Genomic DNA, 21,885 nt, shown 5'->3' with positions numbered 1-21,885 from the left:
AGTATCACGTTACTAGACAAATTAATAAACCCATAAATTACTTTTTTCTTTCGGTTTTTTTTTGGAATATTTTTTGTTCTATGTCCAAGTTAGCTTTTTCCTGATTTAAAGTTGGCAGCACCGTCAGGGTGACAGCTCTAAAATACAGATGATTTCGAACAAAAAAAACAAGCTGCAGGGCGTAAAGTTATTTGTGGTTGAAATTATTAAACTGGGACTGTTTGTCCGAGCTTTCAGCATGGCCTGGCGTTCCGTTGGAGCTAGCAATGAGGATCTTATACGCCAACTCAAAGGTGAGTGGCCTTTTGCTTGTCCCAAAGGCAGACAAAATAATTGGTGTCGTATCAAAAATTCACAGAGTACGGCGTCATTGGATCGGACGCGGTGGCAAAGGCAATGATTGACACGGATCGAAAGCACTACTCTCCACGTAACCCCTACATGGATGCGCCTCAACCAATTGGCGGCGGAGTCACTATTAGCGCACCGCATATGGTAACAAGTGTCTGTTGGGATTAGGATTAAATACTAAGGGGTTTCTCGCACTCTTCGCATAGCACAGCACGCCTTTGCATTGGAATATTTGCGCGATCATTTGAAGCCCGGTGCGCATGTACTGGACGTGGGCTCTGGTTCTGGTTACCTAACCGCCTGCTTCTATCGCTACATCAAGTCGATGGGGGCGAGCGACTTGACACCACATGCAGACACCTGCATTGTGGGTATCGAGCACCAGGCTGCATTAGTTCAAATGAGCAAGGCCAATTTGAATTCCGATGATCGCAGCATGCTCGACTCTGGAACTTTGAAAATTGTACAGGGCGATGGACGCAAAGGATACCCGGCACATGCGCCCTACAACGCCATACATGTGGGAGCCGCTGCTCCCGATACGCCCACCGAACTCCTCAATCAACTGGCCAACGGCGGACGCCTAATAGTGCCAGTTGGGCCCGAGGGCGGCTCGCAGTACATGCAGCAAGTGGGTTAGATTATTGTTATAGATTGTTCGACGCCTAACGATTCTTTTTTTTGCAGTACGACAAGGACAAAAATGGAAAAGTAGAGATGAAGCGTCTCATGGGTGTGATGTATGTACCTCTTACGGATTTACGCTCTTGATGCCATAAACTGGGACAGGTGCTAATCGTTGTGCTGCTGGTTGGCATAGTTATCTATCAAATTTGGGAATTTTTTCGCTAGTTGAATTATTTGGTCAGCAGGCAGCAAGAGGAACGGTATCCAAAATGAATCTACATATACAACCCTACAAAATATCAAGTCCTCTTTTTAAGTTGAATTAATATAAATTATTTGTCTACATAGATACATATTATACGGAGCATAATTACGTTAATTAAAATAATCCTATTCGGCTTTTAAGTCCCGAGCTTAACAAAGTTATTCGATTTCGATTTCTTATAAAACCTAGCGACTAAATATTAGAGTTAAAGCACATTCATGGTCATATGCTAACTGACTAACTGCAAAAACATAGATGTCCTATGAAAAATCATGAAGTGAGAATGAGAGAAATATATGCATTTAGCTGATTTTCCACTTAAGCAGCGGTTGCAGCAGTTATGGATACAATTTTACATCATCCGCACCATCATTTTACATCAATTCCCTCTTTCTATTATTCTCTCCTCTCTCTGCATCAAAAAATACAATGGAGTTGAACTTTGTTGTTTCTGTCTCCCCGATTGTGTCGATTCATGTGATAGGTGTAATATTTTTAAATATTTGTTTGGAGCTACAAGGAAAAATAAAAACATAATAATAATAATAATTATAATTATTGCAACGAGCAATAATTCGGACTTTTGTCTCTCATGCTATCGCTCTCTCTCTTAACACCAAATTTAGCAAAAGTCTAATGTTATAACACCTTAAAACATTCCTTTAAATCAAAGAAATTCAAATAGGATACTGATCATAGTCAATTTCAGGAGTCCCCATTCTGTATATCGTTAGCCCATTGTCGACCAGTGCATATTTAAATACAACCACGAATATTATGAAACTTCAAAAGTTTTAGAGCGTAGCTCAGGTGTAAAATATTGTGGTCATATTTTTTTGTAAGTAAAGAGATTGGATCTACAAGGAGAACTGACAGATGGTATTATTTTGCGCATATAGCTCAAGTTGTTCCCTCTTTAAATAGAGTGGGGTTAAGTGAGCTAAGTTTGATTTTTATTCGGTATATTTCGAAAATGAGAAGGTATATTTCGGTATATTTTGGGTATATTTCTGAGGGTCATGCGGTATATTTGATAGTTAAATCCGCGGTCACACTGGTGTACACACGAAATAAATGAAAATTTGTTTTTCAATTTATTGAAAAACGGAAAAACGTTGGCTGCAAGTTCTCTATTCGGTGTTAAAATGCATATACTATCTAAAACCACAGCAATTTGATATATGAAACAAGGTAAACGGCGTCTCCTAAAAGTCAAAGCTGAGAACGACAAGTATAGAACAAATGGCTGGTGCGGCAATTAAACAATAAGAAGTGCTGGGGAGTTGGTTAACTGGTGTCTTGTATAGGGCGTGGAACGAGGCATTTAAGGGGCCCACAGACCAGCCGTGTAGTTTGTCTCATTAAAGCAACCGAAGCGCGAAATTAAGTCGTAAGTTGTGGTAGGTGCTGCTGCTGCCTGCTACCTCTGTGTGGCAGGTGTAATTCGAGATGTGCGAAACGTCTGTCCCCCACTCCCCTTGACTCCACTCCACCACCTTTCCAGCTAGTTTGTCAAACCCGTTTGGACTTTCTGGCAGAGTGGCAGGGGCTAATTTGTGATATGGGAAATTCGTTTGAGTTGAGGCTAAAAAATTCCACGCGATTCACATTTGTTTACATCCGATCCGAGCCCTCTCTCGCAAATGCTCTCCCTGCTTCTATATCTGTCTAGAATTTGTACAATTCTCAGCCATTACACATGCGCTGCGCGAGTGTATTTTCAATTAGATCATTAATTTTAATATTGCGCGCGTTTGTGCGATTTCAATTAGTTTGGCCTGCCACTAAGAGTGTCAGTCGCAAGCCGAATGAAGTTATACGCTTCTATAAATGGTCATTCGCTTAAATGAACCTGATGCTCACAGTGGCAGGGCGACCAACTTCTTCTTTATACTCTTTGGAAGGGCATTCACGTTCCGCAATCATAACTTTTGCACACACAAATAAACAAATTATTTTCATTCTATCCAGCATTCTCATTTCGGATCACGCAATGAACGCCGCAATATTAGAGTGAACGGAGGCGATCGGTCATCAAAACATGCCCATGTCCGTGCAGGCCGCTGCAGCCCCGGCACCAGCCCCGGCTCCAGCTCCAGCTGTCAGTGCCACGGCAGGCAACCAACTACTGCGCCCCCAAACGTTGGCCGGTCCCGAGCGTGAGCCCATCGAGTTCAATATCAAACTGGTGGGCGCACCGCCTGAGGTGGAACAGCTGGTGCAGCAGATCAAGAGCGTGGCCGAGCAATTCCTATATCATTGGAAGAGTTTTCCCATTGGTGAGATTCGAGGCATGCGAATGATGTGCATGAGCCACGCTAATCGTGTCTTATTGTAGTTCTTCCGCAAGCATTGGCCAGCAGTGGCCTGAATCTGACGGCTAGTAATGCGACGAACAGTGTCAGCAGTCGCAAAGCGCGTCCCATTAATCTGCGTGACCTATTTATAGCGCCTCCCTTCGACGAACTGGATGCAGTGGCATCCGATGGTAGCGGCGAACCGCGCCGCCTTACAAACGCCCAATTGAAAACGCTGCGGGAAACTGGGTGAGTTTTGGGGTCGGTCGCAGACGAGAGCCTGCTACTGCTCATGATGGATAGATTGATGGATGAATGGATGATGGATGATGGTTGGAGACACATCACGCAATTATGCGCTATATAAGAAGCAAAAAGCAAAGACACGTCTAGTAAAAAGTGCAGCAAAACAGTTTTGCCAATTGCTGATAAGCTTATCTACCCACACACCACACACTTTACCCTCAAATGATTATAATTGTGTGTTTCCTTAATTTCCCTCAAACATTCGCCTATATCATTCCTTGACACTTTTGCACAAAAAGCAAACGCAAATGAATCAAATTAAAGCATGCCTCCAAATCCACCAAAAAGTAAAACCAAAATGAAAGACGATACAGGGCTATTCCGGCTGTCTGCTGTCTGCTATCTGTTATCTGTTTTGTGTTTAATTTTATTGTTTCCTCTCCTACTACTAAATGCATGTACGAAACTGAATCGAATCGAACAAATCCTTTTTGTTAATCAAACATGAAAACGGTTGACAACAACAATTTGTATGTGAAATATTTTTGTAAAGCTTGCAAAAGGATAAATATGGAAAGCCGAAGAAATTAACTTTGGAACAATTGGAAACAATACGTAAAAATGGGTAAATAATCAACACTAAACACAATAAAGCCAACGAACAAAAATCTACTACTACTACTTACTACTGGGCAAAGGCATAATTAAATCGTAAATGTCTTTCTGCCTGTCCTGCCTCAGCATTTGAATTAAGCAATTGTTTAGTCGGTGTTCTTCCGTTTGTACATATGCATACTTCTTTTTCATTTACTGAATGTTATTTTTATTAATCTGTTGTTCTCTGTTGTTTAATCATAATCTACTATAAAAATGCTCTGGAAATTGTGCATGCTAAAACAAATTGAAACAAAAACGAATCTATCTGCATGCAAAAAAAAACCCTGGATAGCCGTTCGGGCTCTAAAGATCTTAAGAAATCCGTATACTAGTAGTTACGAATTATTAGTTTGTAAAGCTCTTAATGGAGCGATTCTTAAACCATTATACTCGTATGTATCCACTCCACACACACACACACATATAATGTGTACACTTTACACCTTGGAAACCTTGGAATCGGGCAAACATAATTCTGAATCTGAATCTGGTACACGCTTGTGCATGCCAACAATTTGTCATTTAATATAGTGTTCATTTATGTGTGTTTTTATGTTGCCTTCAGCTTCTTCTCTTTCCACCATGAACCATGTGACTGACTAATGCTCTCTGTCTCTCTGTCCTGCCTTTTCCTACAGCGAATTCGATGTGCCGAGCCTGCATTTTCCGGGTCAGGTGCACAAGTGGCGTCTGTCGCAGCTGTTGCAGAAGGGCCGACTGCGTGCCCATGACTCCTTTCTGAGTGATCTGGCCCTGGCGGCCCGCTTTGTGGTGGTCACCGCTCGGTCGCGCATCTTCTCGCATTTCTTTTCGGTTGTGCATGCAGTGCATGGCTTGATCGGGGCATTTACCAAGCTGACGGATATCTTCATTGGCGTGCCCGCACTGCTGGCCCACAATCTGGACTACAAGATCAAGGAGGAGAGGTGTCGTTTTCTTATAGCCGAGCTGGTCTGCAGGGTATGATTACTTTGTTTGCTCTAATTGCTGTGTGATTGGTTGATTGATTGAATCTTTCCTTCCCTTCCATCTCCACAGCCGGAGTTCGAGGACTGTCTGGATGGCCTCTGCTCCTATGTCCGTAAAATGCTGCGCCGTGCCACCATGGAAAAGTTCGATTTCAATAGCTGTGAGGTCAGCCAGCCCGTGCCCTATTTGTTCCTCACACCCAAGGGACAGGAAATCGATTTGCGTCTATTCTGTCGCGACATCATGCGCAAAGCTTTGCCCATCCTGATTGGCATTTTAGAGAGGGAGACACGTGGCTGGTTTTTGCATTTCCGTGAGCGTCTGATTGCCGAGCTGCGGGCCAAGAAGCTGAACGATAAGGAAATCGAAGAGGAGGTCAATGAGGCCGTAATGAAGGAGTACTTGCAGCGTGTCTACAGCTCCATTGTGGGCAATGCCAAGCTGGCAGAGCTGGGCACTGGCGTGCCCGAGCTACTCGTCCAGCAGGCCCAGTCCGTGGTGATCATGTACAAGGCGGTGGACAAGGTGCAGCAGGACATCAAGCGCACGCGTGAGGACCACCAAAAGTGTCTGGCCAACGATCACTCTGTGTTGTCGCGTGTGGCCCCCTGGCTGCGCTCCAAGCTACGCAACGCCGAGGAGAACCGACTGTACAAGTGCGCCTGGTCGGCACACGAGGAGGCGCTGAAGATGTGCACCCAGCACCAGCTCCACCAGACGGCCTACTTCCTCTCCCGCGATCTGGCCTTCATGAAGGAGCGTGAGCCAGTACTGCTGAAGGAGCTTAAAAACGCAAAGACGCCCACGCGCAGCTTTCAGTGGGCCTGTCGCATTTGGTCGCCGCAATCTTGGATCATTCGCCGCAACTTCCAGGGCCAGTCGGATGTGATACCCACGGTCATCAGTCAGCATGCCACGTCCATTGTGACACCCCGGTCCGACCCTAGCCAGCCCGTGTTCCTCGTCGAAAAGGAGATTATACGCACCACCAGCACGCGCTGGCCCTTCTGGCGCCTTTTGAACATGCTGCAGCGCATCTGGTGCTGGTCCTGGAACATGATGTTCCTGCTCGGCATACTCGTCCCCTGGTGTAGCCCTCTGGGCCTGCGCGCCCTCTGCTATGTGAAGCCTTTCATGCCGGACCTGGAACTCTCACAGATCAATGGGACGTTGTTTCCGCGCAAGACGAGCATCACCCAGACCATGGCATCGCGTCTCATCGAGCTCTGGCGGCACATATCAAAATCACGCACGCATTTCGAGACGGAACCAGACACCGGTAAGTGTGGATGGTAATCATGATAATTCTTGGCTTTATTTCGTTTATTATTTGCAGGATTTATTGGCAAGGGATTGACGCGTAATCTGAATCGCACTTGGAACTACTTTGTGAAGGGTTTCCTGGGCACCATTGTCATTCTATTCGCCTTTCCATTGATCTGTCTGGCCACTAACTTGTTGAGCATTGGCCTGGCCCTCACTGCTCCGCTGTGGATACCCGTCTTTGTGCTCCTGCTGCACATTTACATGATACTCATCTATGATCTGGATGCGCCGGATAATACGAAGAATCGTTATTGCATTTTACTGGAGGCCATTGTTTGGAATCTACTCATACAGGGACTGCTACAGCCGCTGGCGGCGGTTCTGGTGGCCACACTGATCTGTCCCCTGGCAGCGGGGATTGTCTTTATAGGTACAAAAAATCTTTCTGAACAATATTCTCTGAAATCTAGCTCTAATACTGCTGTACTTTTACGTCTCCAGTTGGCGTCATTCGGTATACTCTTCGGCTTGTCTGGGACTCTCTCACCTACCACCTGTTCATCAAGAAGTGCGGACGCGTGCCTGCCTCCGATAGCATTGCAGTGAAAAGGATTGCTGGACCTGGCTTGGCCCTGGACTACTACTTTATAATCAGACCAGAGCAGGCCCTGGCCGCGCTAGAGGCTAAAATGGAGCTGGACGAGCTGCAGGCATATCAACATGGCACCGAACGGGTGGTCCTGCAGCCACAGCAGGATTTCCTGCAGTTTGTAGAGGCCTGCTTTGGGCCCTTTTCGGCGCAAATCAGCAAAATCGGACCGTATTTGTCGCTGGATCGAGAGGCGCAGGATTTGATGAGCACGCTGCACGAGAAGCTGGAGAAACGGCGACGTGAACTGCAAACGGCACTGACCACTCAGGTCAAGTCGCGCATTAAGCTGAATACCAAAGAATTGAAGGTACGTCCATGATGAGATCATTCTCATATCCAAAATGAAATTGTACTTATCCCATTCGTGTCGTGTCCCGTAGATTGCAATACAGTTGGCCGCCCATATATTAGAGAAGTATTATCCGTCTCATGTCATCGGCAGACTGTCGATTAGCGAAGAAGAATTCTGGGATAACAAGGTGAGTAAATGTAACCTTTACCTTGGAATTCAAATCATAAATAATTACTCAATTTTGCAGGGTCTCACGGTTAACGACTGGCCGGGTTTGGCTGGTCTTTTATATACCGACATATTTAGTTTAGATTTTCTAACGCCATTGACTGAACACGATACCCATTTTAAGCTAGAACCACATGCCTCGCTCGATCTGATGCGCTACACGGAGATGGTGAAGAATGCCAACGATGTGATCGGCTCCAAGGGGCTGGACCTGCTGGGCAATGTGTATGCCCCGCGGGGCAATGTCCAAGTACATCTGCCCTTCCTTGAGGTGACCGCTTTTAATCCGCGCTCCCGCATAACGCTCACCTTCCGCAAGCCCGAGAAGCGGGACATGTCTGTGGGTCTGACCACGCCGCGCGTACGTGCCCATAGGGCCCAGCATGTACCGAAAGCAGGGCAGGATGGCCAGAAGCCCTGGCGACCATGGAAGCAGCAGTGCGGTGACAAGAGTGTGACAGAAAATCTGCTGATACCGCTGCCAGTGCCGCATCCCGTGCACATTGCCATTGCCATTTTCAATCGGGACACGGAACAGCCCATTCCCCTGGACTCGGAACTGGTCTGGGAGATACTCAAATCAATTGAGGATTGCCAAGGCGGTGATGCAATGGTAAGCAGTACTTAATAGTAGAATCGAGTTGGCTAATCCTTCTCCTCCATTTGTATAGGCTGTCCAGTCTGTGGCGCGTTATCGTGGAGCGGTGATCGAGTCCAGCAACGATTCGCTAGACAGCAGCAGCAGCATTGGCAGCACCCGGGACTCTGGCTCCGGTTCTGTCTCTGGTTCCGCTTTGGGCAACGGCACAGAAACTCTGCCCTGTGGCAATCGTGAGGTGAGAACACATACTACTCCTACTTCTTAGAGTCCTGCTTTAGTGATTTCTCTGCATTCCCAAAAGGTGTGTACGCAGGTCAAAGTGGATTCGGAGCCACCAGCGGGCTCCTCTGGCTTCCATTGGACCCTAAGCAATTGGGGCGCTGCACAGACCGCCCGTCGTCGTACAAACTCAAATGTGCGCGTAGATCTGGCCAGTCCGGAGGATATATCACTGGACACGGACAGTTCGCGGGCTGTTTTTAACAATGCCTATGGCACAACTGTCTAACAGGCCCCTCTGTCTCTCTGGTTTGGGGGCACACAAGTATATATCTAACCCATATATACCTATAGAGATATGCGTGGCTGCTCGCTTTTAAAAGAAGATATGCATAATCCTGTTTTATATCTCGAATATTGTTTTAAGAGTTGGCTTTTATGTCCCTGTATCCTTCTAAGAAAACGCTTTAAACGTTTGCAAACTGTCAAAGCTTCATTGGAGGACATTCACTCCCCATTTCATTGTAGAATCACCCAAAGCAGCCACGCTAGTTAACTTGTAATATGAACAAATTTATCCCATATATATCTATATTTACATACATACACGTATATGAATACATATATGATTTGTTAGTATATATGCTAAATATATATACATATGTACACTGCATACACAAATCGAAAGCAAAGCAGCAGCAAACTTCAATCTAGTCGCAAGCAAATTTTATGCAGCAATTTAACTCGAATTCTTCTTATGCAACTACTAAACAAATACCAAAACACAAACGCAGACCCATGACAACGTTTTTTACCTATTGTTTTCCATACCACGAAATAGTTATAAATTATTTACATATACAACAACAAATATGCCATGAGATTTTTTCCTTTGTACCTCTAACGATACAAAAAAACGAATATTAATTTTAGACCTCACCGCAAGAGAAACTAATTTGTATTATAATAATGCCACGAATTGTACTATGAACAGTTGAACAAATATTGTTAATTAATAACTAATTTATTTATAGAAACACACACACACAAACACTCTGAATACTATATACCTATATGTTTTATCTTCTCCAATACTTTTTCTTCCAATCAAACTATTTGGAAATTATTAATGATAGTAAACAAAAGGCAGCGTAAAGTAATGATAAATAGGAAAAAAAAGGATAAACATTTTTACATTTATATATACCATACATATACATACATAATATATATTATATATATAGTATATTCAGAAGGTAATCGTAAATTACAAAACTGTTGAGGCGTTTTTTGTATCTGCCATTTTCCAAAACCCGAATCGAATTCCAATCTGACTCCCTCCCCAGAGCAAGATGCCCTCCAGTATTTCTCAGACACAATAATTTTCAGTATACATACTAGTACCACATATTTTTAACTGCCACAAATTCAAGTATTAATTTTGTTTCCTGATTATGTATTTCGCACTCGAAAACCCATCCGAATTTCGTCATCGTTCCGGCAGCTTCCCTCCAGTGTTTATATGTTTAGATCATTTAACTGATTTTGTACAACGTTTTTTATATGTATTTATTATAGTTTTGAAAATTGAAAGGCAAAGCAAACCAACCAACCAATGGAATGAATCTTTACATACAAATATACAAAACATTTACATCAAATATGTAGGTATACAAATTAAACGAAAGCAAAAGCAAAAACCAAGAAAATTAAAACCGAAAACGGCAAATCTCATGAGAATGCATTGAACAATTTTATGTAAAACGTTTTCTTAATATTAAACAAAAACAAAAACCAGATGTAACAATAAAATATAAATGAATGATGTGTGCCAGCAGCTTTTCAAGTCGACAGAAGCTATTCAGAACCAGATTTGAGTTCGAATTCAACTGAATATTTAATTATTCGATTTCAAACTTCGTCACTCTAAAAGCTGCAGGCACACTTGTAGTGTAATATGTAATAATAAAAATGTTGGCTAAAAATAATCAAAACCAATCGTCTTTTTATCGTAGCCGAGAGGTCTGGAGCCTGGCAACGAAGGTCCTTCGTGGAATTGTTCCTAATTTCCGTCGAAATGCGCCCCAAAAGTTTCCTCTTTACAGCGACCCATCTGGGCGTAGCATGTCTTGTTGCGAGTGGGAGATCGGGAGTCCTGTTAATCGAAAAAAACCCCCTTAGCGTGACAACGTATCAATTTAATAGTCTTTATTTAAAAGATATTTATGTATATGCATTTATATGTAAAGATATAAAGTTGCACTTAAATGTAGTTTAGTTGCTCTTAGGATACAATCTAGATGTTAGCTTAGAATGAATTTAACCAACAAAACTCGTTTCGAGTACTAAGTAAACCATTCAAGAATGAAAACGGAACGGAATCGAAATAGAAATAGAAATGGAAAAAAGTGTAATCACAATAATTAGTTTTGATTGCAAATCGATTGTTTCTGGTATTAAGAAACTTATGAGAAATTATTCGTATATAGTATTAACAATTAACTAAAGTAAGTAACTTAAAACAGCGTAAAACGTTTTCGAAAATTGTTTTTTGAGGTCGCTCGGCGAACATTTTCAAGTTAACTACGGTCTAGATTCTAGCATTCAGGTATTTTTAGAGTTAACAAGGGCATAAGACGGTAGAGGTAAGGCGGAAAAACCTTGTCTAAATTGTGAAAAAAAGCGTAACACGCCTACTAATTAACATGTTAACAGCCCTAAGTTCTCTGAGTGTGAGTTGTTCACTATATATTCCGTTATTCAGTTAGTTGTCGGCTTTGCACAGAATTGCGAAGATTATATCTAGAGGGATGTTATTTGAGCAAGTTTCTTTGTTGCTTTTGGAATTCGAATCTAATACAGAAGAAGTAGTTCGGGGACACTCGATACTCGAGATAAATAATCTTGTATCACTCCAGGAGTGTTTACCCTCTGAGAATGAGACTTTCGAAGAGGTTGCTACATATATTGCGCATGCTGCCAATACTTTAGGGTTCTATATTACATACATACATATGTAGGTGCATACGGAATGTTCACCAAAACTAAGTGCAAAGAAGGAAGGGTTGTGTTCTATTCTAAACGGTTTCCTCCTCACTGAAACGGCAGGAGGCTGTTTGCCGTTGTGTTGAGCAGACCCAGACGCTGTTTCTGTTTGCGCTGCTCGGTCATGTGGTCCTTGAGCTCGTGCAGCTGCGTGGACAGATTTTTGATGAGCAACTGCGTCTCCAGCAGATGAGTCTGCATGCTGCGCAGCTCAATCTGCTCGCCGTCTGCATCCACAGCCGCCAGGGACATGGCCCGCAGGCGGGGAAACCATTCGAGTATGCCAGCCTTAACCATGGCATAGACATAGCTTTCGGGACCGGTGAATTCAGTTGGATCCTTCACCTTGACCAGGACAATAAAGTACAGATAGTGCCACATGTTGTGCTCGCTCTTGATGTGCTCCTCGAAGCTGACGGTCTTGTTGTCGAACGCTGACCGATTGAGGGAGCAGACGAAGCAGGTCGTCTTTAGTATGGCCTCCTTCTGCTGTTTCTCGGATCGCAGATCGGCAAAGGTGTCGATAATCACACCAAAGATCAGGTTCAAAACGATAATGATCACAATGAAGAAGAACAGCAGATCGTAGATTACTCGAGCCACAAACAGGCCCTCCTGCAAGGAAACAAAAACACATAAGTGATCGTCAGGGAGAAGTGAATCAAAATGATAGTTGGAATACCTTGCTGGAGGGCGCCCTGAGTATATCACCAATGCCGCCCCCATTCCTCAGTCCCTGATTCAACGTGGTCACAATGCACATGACCAGGGAGTCACAGGAACGCTCCTTCACATCGCCGCCAGCACTGGCGCCGGCAGCTACATCGCTCGATGTTGGGATTGCCGCTGCTGGTTTGCTGCCTGCACAATTTCCCAGCGCATCGGGCGCCGTACAAAAGTCTTCTACCGCTGGCGGCACTGAGATGGTCACTGGTGGCATGGCCAGTGGTGAGGCGGCATTCTCCTGCTCCTCAAAGTCCACACTGACCAGAAAGTCATCCCTAAAGAACATGTAGCCAATGATGGAGAATAAGTAGACCAAAATCAGAGCCAGGACAGCAGTCAGGACTATCGAACGTCCATTGCGTGTCACCGAACGGATGACATTGACCAGCGTCTCCTCGCGATAGACCACATCAAAGAGCTGGTGGAAAACATATACGATTAAAGATCAAAAGGAGCAGAAGGATTAAGCAACTTACCAACAAGGAATAAAAGAAGGGATGAACAATCAGACCACAGAAACAAAATGCAATATAAATGCAATGATAAAGCAACTGCATATCGGTGATTATTTTGATCAATTTCTTCTCCAATGTCCCCTTGTTGCCCATTATGCTGACTATGTGAACGCTCTTGAGTGTGACCTATAAACGGGATTTAGGATTACAGATTAGATTCCAGATTATAGAGATTCGATTACATACCGTGACCACGCCCAGCAAACAGAGCGTTGACTCTGGTCCCAATAAAAAGTTTGAGCGCAGTATGGCGGAGCCAATAAGTGTTCGTATGCCAGATGCGCGGGGCAGCATTATCACAAAGACCAACGAGAGCAGCATTATGATCCAGAAAAGCAGCGAAATATGCGGACTCAGTTCTGAAAGTGAACGAAAAATGTATGTGAATGTGTGCGTGTCCATCACTGCTTTATATGCTTAGACACGACAGCATCCTATGATGTATCGCTCTTTATCTGCGCCTTTAAGTCCTAATAGCTGAACCGAACCCCTTATATATTTTCTCACCTGGTACAGTATTACTCTTGTCAAAGGGATAGAAAAGGGCCACAATTATATTAATGACGACCACACAATTGAAGAGTATATTGCTCCACAGGGACATGTAGCTGCTGATCCAAAAGAGTAGGGGTTGACCTGCAAGAGAAACCCATCATTGAGTAGTATCCTAAATTAAGACCCAACGGGGAGGAGGAGGCGGAGTGTAAGCTTACTTCTAAGCTTCTTTTGCCATTTCATCTCGTTGAACATTTCCTCGGCCTTGTCAAAGAAGTCAGCCACCTTCGAGCCCTGATCATCCCGTTCGGCAGTGTTGAGGATTTTGATTTTTGTATCCGTTGTCAAGTACTCGCAGATTTCGGGTATGGGAAAAACAATCTGCTCCAGCGTACGATCATTGCGTACAATCTGTAAAGAACAAAAAATGCTTCTACATAAAGAAGATAATCTATAAAAAGATTCATAGATCTTTACCTCAATTTGTGCCGTGTGTGTCGCATAGTACATGAGGGCTTGGCTGGTCTTGGCATCAAAACTGGCCGATTGTGGATCCTCGGAGGCCTTGAGCAGCCCGGCCAGCTCCTTGTTGTGCTGCGCCAACTGATGGCACAATATATAGATGTTGTGGCCCACCTCGCGGGGACTGACAGTGGCATCGTCGTCGTCGGTGGCCGCATCCGGTTCGTCTGCCTCGTCATGCTCATCGATGAGCTCCTCCTGGTGATAGGCCTTGCAGGCCACCTCCACCAGTTGCTTGGGATTCATGTTGTAGAGTATGCGCTCCGCATTCTCGCTGTCGCCGCGACTCTCCATGATGGCCAGCAGCAGCTTGGAGGCGTTGTTCTTTAGCTCCAGTACCAGATCCATGCGGTTCTCGCCCAGCGGATTGATGTTGTTCAGAATCAGAGCCGTGATAATGTCCAGCCCATTCGATTCGTGGGTGGCAATGCAGTTCTGGTTCTCGTGGCAGGGCCCCTGGCAGTACTCGGTGAGAGTTTCCAGTGTCTGGTTAATCAGCGCCACATTGTGCTCGTTGATGTAGAGCCCCAGGAGACCCAGGCCGCCTGTGGTCGAGCCGCAAATGCAGTCGAGGAACATCAGCGTCTCGGACACCAGATTGTTGTTCGTTTTGTTGTTCTGATTGCGCAGCAGGTTCTGCATGTCGGGATTGTGATTCTCGCAGAGGAGCTGCAGGAAGCGGAGGATTGGCTGCATGACGAGCACCTTGTTGGACAGCTGATTGCGCTGTTCTTTGCTGTCCTTGTGCTTTTCGAGCTTCTCGGCCAGTATATCCTCCAGCGGACTGTTCACACTGATCGAAGAGCTCTCCTCCCCAGAGTGTATGTTCCGCGCATTGCCATACGCCCGCACTGTGGCCAGTCCGGCATTGTGGAGCTCCCTTTTTAGCTCCTCCGTGATGACCACTCCATTGCTCTTTAAGCCATGCTTGCGAGAGATCTTATCCAACTCTAGATTCGTGTCCGTCTTGTGCTCATGCGCCTTGGCGGCAATGTCCGTGGTGTTCACGGTAACCGTGGACTTGATCTCCTGCTGAGCGTCCTTCATCTTCTCGAAGAATACCTTGAAGAAGGCCTGGTTGAGGTCGTCACTGAGGAATTTCTGGAAAATGCCCTTCTGGATGATCGGATTGCCGCCCTCCAGCAGCGCGATGCCCAGCTCCACGGCCTCCACGAAAATGTTGGGCGAGTGCACGGACTTAATGACCAGCTCCACCACCAGATCGGAGGCACCCTCGCGGTCCAGATGGTTCTGCATCTCGTGTAGGGTCTTGCCCGCCCTCGCCAGGTACTTGGCGCCCGGTCCGTGGGTCACGAGATGGTGCTGCTTGGCCATCTCCGACATGGGCGGCACGGCTGCTCGAAGGGGCAACAACATATCCTCCTCCAGCCTGGGCGTGCTCTTGCACTGGAAGTAGCGCAGAAGGAGCGTCTGGCGCAGCGCATCCCCCTTCTCGCCGTAGTTCACATCGATGGCCATCATCTCGCGAAGGGTGCGCAGCACCTTGACGCACATGCGCTCCTCCTTCTCCTCCAGCAGCTTCTCGGTGTGCTTGATCAGTTTGCGGATGAAGCCCCCGCTCTCGCACCGCTTGCGGGACTCTGTGCCGGCGGGGAAGAGCAACTCCGAGCGGTAGAGGATGTCCACGAGCAGCGAGAGCTCCGCCTCCACCACGGGCTTCAGCTGATCTTCCAGCAGCGAGACAATGTCCTGCAGGCCCTCGATGATCGAGCGGTCCCAGCGCATGAGGCTGGCCGACTGCTGGGTCTCGTATTTCGGTTGCTTGGAGGCCAGCAGCCACTTGGTCGTCTGTCGTGTGAGCATGGCCGTCTTGCTGGACATATTGGCCACCTGCTGCTCCAGCTCCAGCGGCAAGGCGATGCTGCGCATCTTGGCCGAATCGACCAGCGTGCGGATGCAGTTCTCGACATTGAATCGGTCCGCCAGCGACATCCACTTGCACTGGGTGAGGCGGTAGGCGGCCTGCAGGAGCTGCACGAAGATCAACTGACGCGTCTGCACGATGGCGCTCTGGTCGGAGAAGGGGCTGGAGAAGAAGCTGCCCAGCAGATTGGTCACACCGTTCAGAACGTGCGCCTGCAGCGTCTTGTTCGCACTGGCGGCGGCATTTGAGATCAGTTGATGGATGTCCACCAGGAAGCTCTTCTCGAACAGATTCCACATGTGGCCCGAGGCATAGATCTCCTTCATCTCCACCTCCGTGTCGATGTAGCAGTGATTGAGAAAGTCCACATAGGCCTCCTTCACCTCGGGCATGCACAGCGGATGGCAGATGATCGTGACGATGTCATCCAGCGAGATCAGATTGTTGCACTTGATCTCCGTGTAGACGTTCTTGCCCATGGTGCAGCAGGCCAGCAGCTTGACCAGCTCCACGTGGTACTTCAGCGGACTGTCGTCGCTGAGCTTATCCATGCGGGCCAGCTGCTGCTGCTGCATCATCTGCACAAAGTGCTGGAACGAGGTCTTGTCGTTGTAGAACACCAGCACATCCTCCCCGGAATTGATCAGCTCCTGCATCACCATGTCCTGGCACTTGCGTATGAACTGATTCTCCGCCTTGACAATTGTCTGCAAGAACTGCAAATAGGCCACATGCCTGCCATGTATCTCGATGCAGTGCACAAAATGTTGGACCACCTTATCCGTCACCTCATTGCAGAGTGCCAGGTTATCCTTGAAGATGGCGCACACTGTCTTGGCTTCGAGTATCTGCAGGGGATTCCATAGTTATTAGAATGCTTGAACTAAATATAAATATTTAAATGTTTTACTCCGGGATTCAGGAACAAATCGAGATGATTGTGGAGCAGAACCTGATTCTGCTGATTGCCCAGGCAAAAGTTCTGCAGGAATTCGTGGGCCAAGCACATCAGTTCCTTCATCAGTTCATCGTCCTTCTCGTCGTAGGGATTCTGCAGCAGATCCAGTACGACCGTGTGCACACCCACATTCCTTAGGAGACGCTGTTCATGCTTGCGCGGCTTCACCACCGATGATCCGAGGCCATGACCAGAGGCCGTGACGCAGAATTTGTTCATTCGCATCAGGATCTCCTTGACCTTGCGGTACTCGTTGCGCTGCTCCTGGGACAGAGCCGCATTGTACTCCACATTGACGGCATCCCCAGCAGGATCTGTGCCCCCCAACTCGTCGGTGGCCTTGGCCTTGTACACCCACAGCTCGGACTTCTCCACACTTTGCCGTAGTATATCCAGATCGGATTTGATCTGCTTGTACGACTCCACATCGCTATCCGAGACGAGCAGTTGCACCTGCAAGGGGGCAGACAATTATAAAAGTTAGGATCTGTGTAGGGAATCCTCCGCGTAGAGGTTTCGTTTTCAAAATATCATGGGTACATACAAAATCAAAAGAGCGTTCAGTACGGTATGCGGAATACGTCCACTTTTGTTAGTTATTTTTATATGCGAGTATAAGTTTTGGTGTAGGTTTAGTTATTTTGTTATATTTATGAAATACGATTATATACGGTTCGATCGATATATATATGATGGTTTATTATATAGAGAGAGAGATTGAGAGAGTTAGCGCATGCAAACACAAGAGAAAAGATGAGTATTAGATCGCTTAAAGTGTTAGTTGAATACGAAAGCTACATATAAGATCAACTCAACGGCATGCCGTAGGACTACAATACTCTTGCAAATTTCAATAGTAAAGCATAGAAGATGGGTCATTGATGATCATTCTACTAAAATTATAGCTCTAAAGCGGCAGTGGACACGTGTCCTTTGTCGGGGTCAGATTGCTGCTCGACTCGAGAAGCACAAGCGAAAAATGGAAAAGAAAATGCCCGAGAATAATACAAAACAAATTCAAAAAGCCTGCCCATCGCTGGTTCTAAATCGTACAAATTCTAGAAACTCTAAACATCGTTTTGTAGCAATTATTCTACTTTTACAACATAAAAAACTACTTTCTGGATTATATTTATATACTTGCAAGAGCATTGAAAAATCAATGATAAAATGTAATCTCTCTCTCCCCCTGGTGAACACACACCTGTCGAAAGGCCTGCAGGACCTCCTGGCGCTGGCTAAAGTGACGGAAAAGCAGATGCAGTGCACCCGAAACCAAAGGCGCATAGTCGTGCATTATCAGATGGAGAAGAACGCGCAGAAATGTGCGTCCGCCCTGGCCATCCAAATCCAGATTGGCTGCATCGCTGCGCTCGCAATCAAAGATCCCCTCCGCCTGCACGCCAATGGACTCCAGGTCGATGTTCTTCTGTCGCGCAGTGGCGGCCGCTGCCTCTGCTGCTGCAGCAGCCATGGACTCTGCGTTGTCCATGGGATCGCTGGCCTCATTGGGTGTGCTCAAAGGTGATGGCTGCGACTGTTGCTGTTGCTGCTGCTGGGCCGGTGGCGTGCCAGACTCTCCTCCATTCGAGGTGGCAGCGGCCACATCGGATTCGTCAAACTCTCGCTTGAAGATGGACAGCAAGCAGCTGATTCTGTAGTCTAAGCGCACATCCAGTATAAACTGGAGTATCTCTATGATCTTGAGTTTGGTGTCCATCACCAAAGGGTACTCCTTCATCAGTTGGGACACGCTCTTGCGCTGCTGCAGGGCCATAGAAGGGGCAGCAATGGCCTGACCCACGGATCCGAGGGCCAACGATGTCATCACTGTATTTATGTCACCAATGGAACGCAGGACACCGCCTTCAGCTTTAATGTGGGGTAAAAATCAGAATAAATAAATAAATAAATATATATAGCAGTTCCTTTAGATCTTCTCGGAATGAATGATTACCCTCGGCTTTTGTCTCCTCTTCGACAGCTTGTCAATGAAAACACCAATCAAAATGACAAATGAACAAAACTCTAGATATATTTATATTATCTTTATCTTTTGCGGTTACTTACAATCAATATCTGTGCTGGCAAAGGCTCCACCCGTCGAGGTATCCGACACACAGTCCAGAATGGAGAGCAGCGTCTTGGTTAGCCTCAACAGATCACTGAAGCTGTAGAAGCCAAAGTATATCAAATCTCTGGCCAGCTTTACCACCTACAAAAAAAAAACAATTCAGCTAGAGATTTATAGTCAGTCTCTCTATCGGATCTCCCACCTCAAATGTGAGTTTATTCTGCTCTTGATCGGTAAAGAGCCACACTTTGGTGGCCACATTGCACAGATAGTTCTCCACAAAGGCAATGGTGGTGTTGAATTTGGCACGACATGCCTGTTTATTCTGATCCGGTTGCTGGTTCTTGCCATCGTAGCTGCAATCAACGGATAATTGCAGAACTGCTAACAGAATTCTTCTGGGGTCTACTCACTCCATAATGGACATCTTTGTGTGTATTTCACTCCACAGACGTGCATATTTCACAGGTGTAACAGGCTCCTGGGGATCACGATCCACATGCAAATGCAGCATCAGACGACAGAAGGAGGCACGCAGCTCGTAGGGCATCGTTTCATCCGACATGCATCTGCGAAAAAGGTTACACATTATCAGGTTGGTTTCTGTCTGTGTTCTATAAGCAAAACTCTCACTTGAGAATCAAATCAATGTCCAGGCGTGGCGAGAGTTCATTTAGGGCCAAGTACTGACGGTTTAAGCACATATTGGAGTACAGATTCAACTGATGGCGATAGTAATTGAGTATGGCCGCATCCTGTTCGGAGCCATCGGCCACTGAATCGGCCAGATCTGCCATCGATCGAGAGGTCTAAAATAAGGTAACAATTATAATCTTCTTATACTGCATCGCATTCAATTGCCTCTCTGCCCCTCACCGGTTGTCCTGTCCATTTCAAATGTATTTCATATTTTTCCCCCGGCGAGATCAGGTCCTCCTCATCTTCATTCAAACTAGCGCTGTCCCATGTGGTGGTGGTGGATGTGGAGTGCACATCGGAACGATCCTCGTCATCGCCCGCCACTTCGGTGAGCGTGGCCAGGCACACATCCTCGGTGGTGCCCTTGTAGCAGCGCACCAATGTCGAACTGCTCTTCAGGGCCTTCACCTGCGTCTCGATGAGTATGTCCTTGTTCTTGTCGCTGAGGACACTCTTGCAGATCAGCTCCTGGGTGACGGCAATGGCCTTGCGATTCGACACACACAAATCGGACAGATAGTCGAGGAAACGCGAGTCCCAGTTGTGCATATTCTTACGCACGAGACCCACAAATGTCTCAATCTCGGCGGCGGTGATGTGCTTCTCCAGCAGCTTGCGATTGTTGTGCAGCAGCGCGGTGATGGTGTCCTCGGCCAGGATGTCGTAGCCGATCTGCTTTTGCATGAGGCCAAAGTGCTTGGCAATGTATTCCTGATTCTTGCGATAGTCCTGCTGCGACAGCCGCAGTATGCGGTAGCACAGCCTAAAGATGTTCTTGTACGGCGCATTCTTGGGGTCTCCCAGCTCATCTAACCTCAGAAAGGGACCATCTCCTGCGGTGTGCTCTTGGAACGGTCCCTGGAGTATCTTGAACAGCTGCTTGAGTATGTACTGCTCTCGCAGCAGCTTCTGGCGGTCCCTGATTGGATTCTTGATGGTGAACTCCAATGCCTTTGTCTTGTTCTGCTCATTCTCCATTCCGGCTATAAAGTAGACAATATCCTGCAGCAAAGAGATCAACGCCCGCCGCTCATTGATCGAGATGCTGCCATTGTCCAGCTTGCTGGTGACCAGCGCCAGCACCTTGCACGCGTCGTTGGCAAAATCCAAATCACGCACTTCCACGGGCGAGACGGGTATTAAGGCAAAGGCCTCTTTGTCCTCTTTGATGGGGGAACAGCAGACCTTCGACATCACCGGCTTGTCGTCGTCCGCATCGATAGGTATCGATGTGGCATGCACCCACGTATTGGAGCAGATGTGCTGCAGCCGCACATAGCTGGACTGTGGCACCAGGCTGTCCGGTCGGGCCATGGTGGTGGCATCCAGCACAAAAACCGACGCAATGTCAGCGGAATAGGGCACGGAAACGAGTCGATATTGCTTCCCTTTGGGTTTTTCTGTGAAGAAGAAGAGATTAGAGTTGGAGGAAGTTACTCTCACAGGGGCGATTCTCACCATTTAGTGTTGAATTCATTGTAGAACTCAATCCCGAATCCTTGCTGCAGTCCGCCAGCAGCAGTTCATGTGCCGCCACCGTAGAGGCTGAGATTCCAGCGACCACATCCACCTCTGCTTCAGCGGCCAGATAGTGTCCCGTGGCCAAATGCTTAAAGCGATACAGGGAATTCCAATCACCTGCTCCACCGCGACACGAGTCATGCTGCACCACTTCAATCTCCCACAGGGCCTTGCTGCTGGTGGCTGCCGTGGCACTGGTGCGTCCTGTGGTCCTTAGAAACACATGATACTGCTTCTTGTACTCGTCCATGGTGAGAAATTTCTCCTGTTCCGCATGGAACAGACGCACCACATCGCCTCCCTTGAGTATGTGCTCCTGGTTCTCCTTGTGCTCCATAAACAGCGAGATTTTCCACGATGTGGAGGAGTTCAAGACGTTCACCTCCTTGCAGCCGGGATTATCGGGCAGCTCGTAGCTGGCTGCCACATGTAGATTCTGCTGATCGGCATTCACCGGACTGAGTATCACCTTATCCCCCACCACCACATAGTCACCGATGGAGCGGAGCTTGTAGAACGGTTTGATGTAGAACCAGGAGCCCTCATTCCCGTTCGCATCCAGATACACGCGCATCGCATTCTTCTCGAGCAGCGAGGGCAGTCGCTTGTTCACAGTCAGATATTTGTTCGACTTTAGATGCAGGAGCTGCACCACAGCACGGCCATATTGAATGGATGTGCCCAGCAGCTTCTTGTTCTCCGTTTCGTTTTGTTTCTTTTCAATCTCGGCCGCATGCTGCAAATGGAGACGGACATAATCTTTAAGCAAAAATCT

At 46.7% G+C, this 21,885-nt stretch overlaps 3 protein-coding genes across 5 annotated transcripts in view; 2 read left to right on the top strand and 1 right to left on the bottom strand.

The window, feature by feature from the left end:
• Positions 1–106: 106 nt before the first annotated feature.
• LOC111074186 (protein-L-isoaspartate(D-aspartate) O-methyltransferase) lies at positions 107–1,404 on the top strand. Its single transcript, XM_022366894.2, has 4 exons — positions 107–293; positions 359–495; positions 563–982; positions 1,039–1,404. The coding sequence occupies exons 1-4, from the start codon at positions 149–151 to the stop codon at positions 1,120–1,122; spliced, it is 786 nt and encodes a 261-aa protein (XP_022222586.2). The 5' UTR covers positions 107–148; the 3' UTR covers positions 1,123–1,404.
• An 893-nt stretch (positions 1,405–2,297) lies between these two features.
• Positions 2,298–10,649, top strand: LOC111072385. Of its 2 annotated transcripts, XM_022364229.2 has the most exons (12): positions 2,298–2,434; positions 3,215–3,522; positions 3,582–3,789; positions 4,340–4,411; positions 5,082–5,403; positions 5,482–6,691; positions 6,749–7,108; positions 7,180–7,637; positions 7,711–7,809; positions 7,870–8,463; positions 8,522–8,686; positions 8,753–10,649. In XM_022364229.2, exons 2-12 carry the CDS (start codon positions 3,285–3,287, stop codon positions 8,957–8,959), a joined length of 3,933 nt encoding a protein of 1,310 aa, XP_022219921.2. In that variant the 5' UTR covers positions 2,298–2,434; positions 3,215–3,284; the 3' UTR covers positions 8,960–10,649. The 2 variants fall into 2 exon arrangements, with proteins under 2 accessions (XP_022219921.2, XP_022219927.2); XM_022364235.2 differs by lacking the exon at positions 4,340–4,411.
• Positions 10,650–10,863: 214 nt separating this feature from the next.
• Positions 10,864–21,885, bottom strand: part of LOC111074979 (inositol 1,4,5-trisphosphate receptor) — a 25,315-nt gene continuing 14,293 nt past the window's right edge. The window contains exons 5-20 of one of the 2 annotated variants that reach the window (XM_022368026.2): positions 21,048–21,846; positions 19,767–20,989; positions 19,524–19,699; positions 19,304–19,459; positions 19,093–19,246; positions 18,887–19,031; positions 18,774–18,800; positions 18,021–18,688; positions 16,769–17,269; positions 13,929–16,706; positions 13,670–13,862; positions 13,464–13,592; positions 13,143–13,315; positions 12,918–13,082; positions 12,398–12,859; positions 10,864–12,330 (exon numbers count right to left, since the gene is read on the bottom strand). In XM_022368026.2, the coding sequence (XP_022223718.2) occupies positions 11,764–12,330; positions 12,398–12,859; positions 12,918–13,082; positions 13,143–13,315; positions 13,464–13,592; positions 13,670–13,862; positions 13,929–16,706; positions 16,769–17,269; positions 18,021–18,688; positions 18,774–18,800; positions 18,887–19,031; positions 19,093–19,246; positions 19,304–19,459; positions 19,524–19,699; positions 19,767–20,989; positions 21,048–21,846 (8,316 nt within the window). In that variant the 3' untranslated portion in view covers positions 10,864–11,763. The remainder of the gene's footprint in view (positions 12,331–12,397; positions 12,860–12,917; positions 13,083–13,142; positions 13,316–13,463; positions 13,593–13,669; positions 13,863–13,928; positions 16,707–16,768; positions 17,270–18,020; positions 18,689–18,773; positions 18,801–18,886; positions 19,032–19,092; positions 19,247–19,303; positions 19,460–19,523; positions 19,700–19,766; positions 20,990–21,047; positions 21,847–21,885) is intronic. The other variant, XM_041595149.1, reaches the window with a different exon arrangement.

The sequence above is a fragment of the Drosophila obscura genome, unplaced genomic scaffold (genome assembly GCF_018151105.1).
Source record: "Drosophila obscura isolate BZ-5 IFL unplaced genomic scaffold, ASM1815110v1 contig_4, whole genome shotgun sequence".
Classification (NCBI taxonomy): Eukaryota; Metazoa; Arthropoda; class Insecta; order Diptera; family Drosophilidae; genus Drosophila; species Drosophila obscura.
Note: the sequence above shows the minus strand (reverse complement) of the source record. Positions and strands in the feature narration are given on the sequence as shown.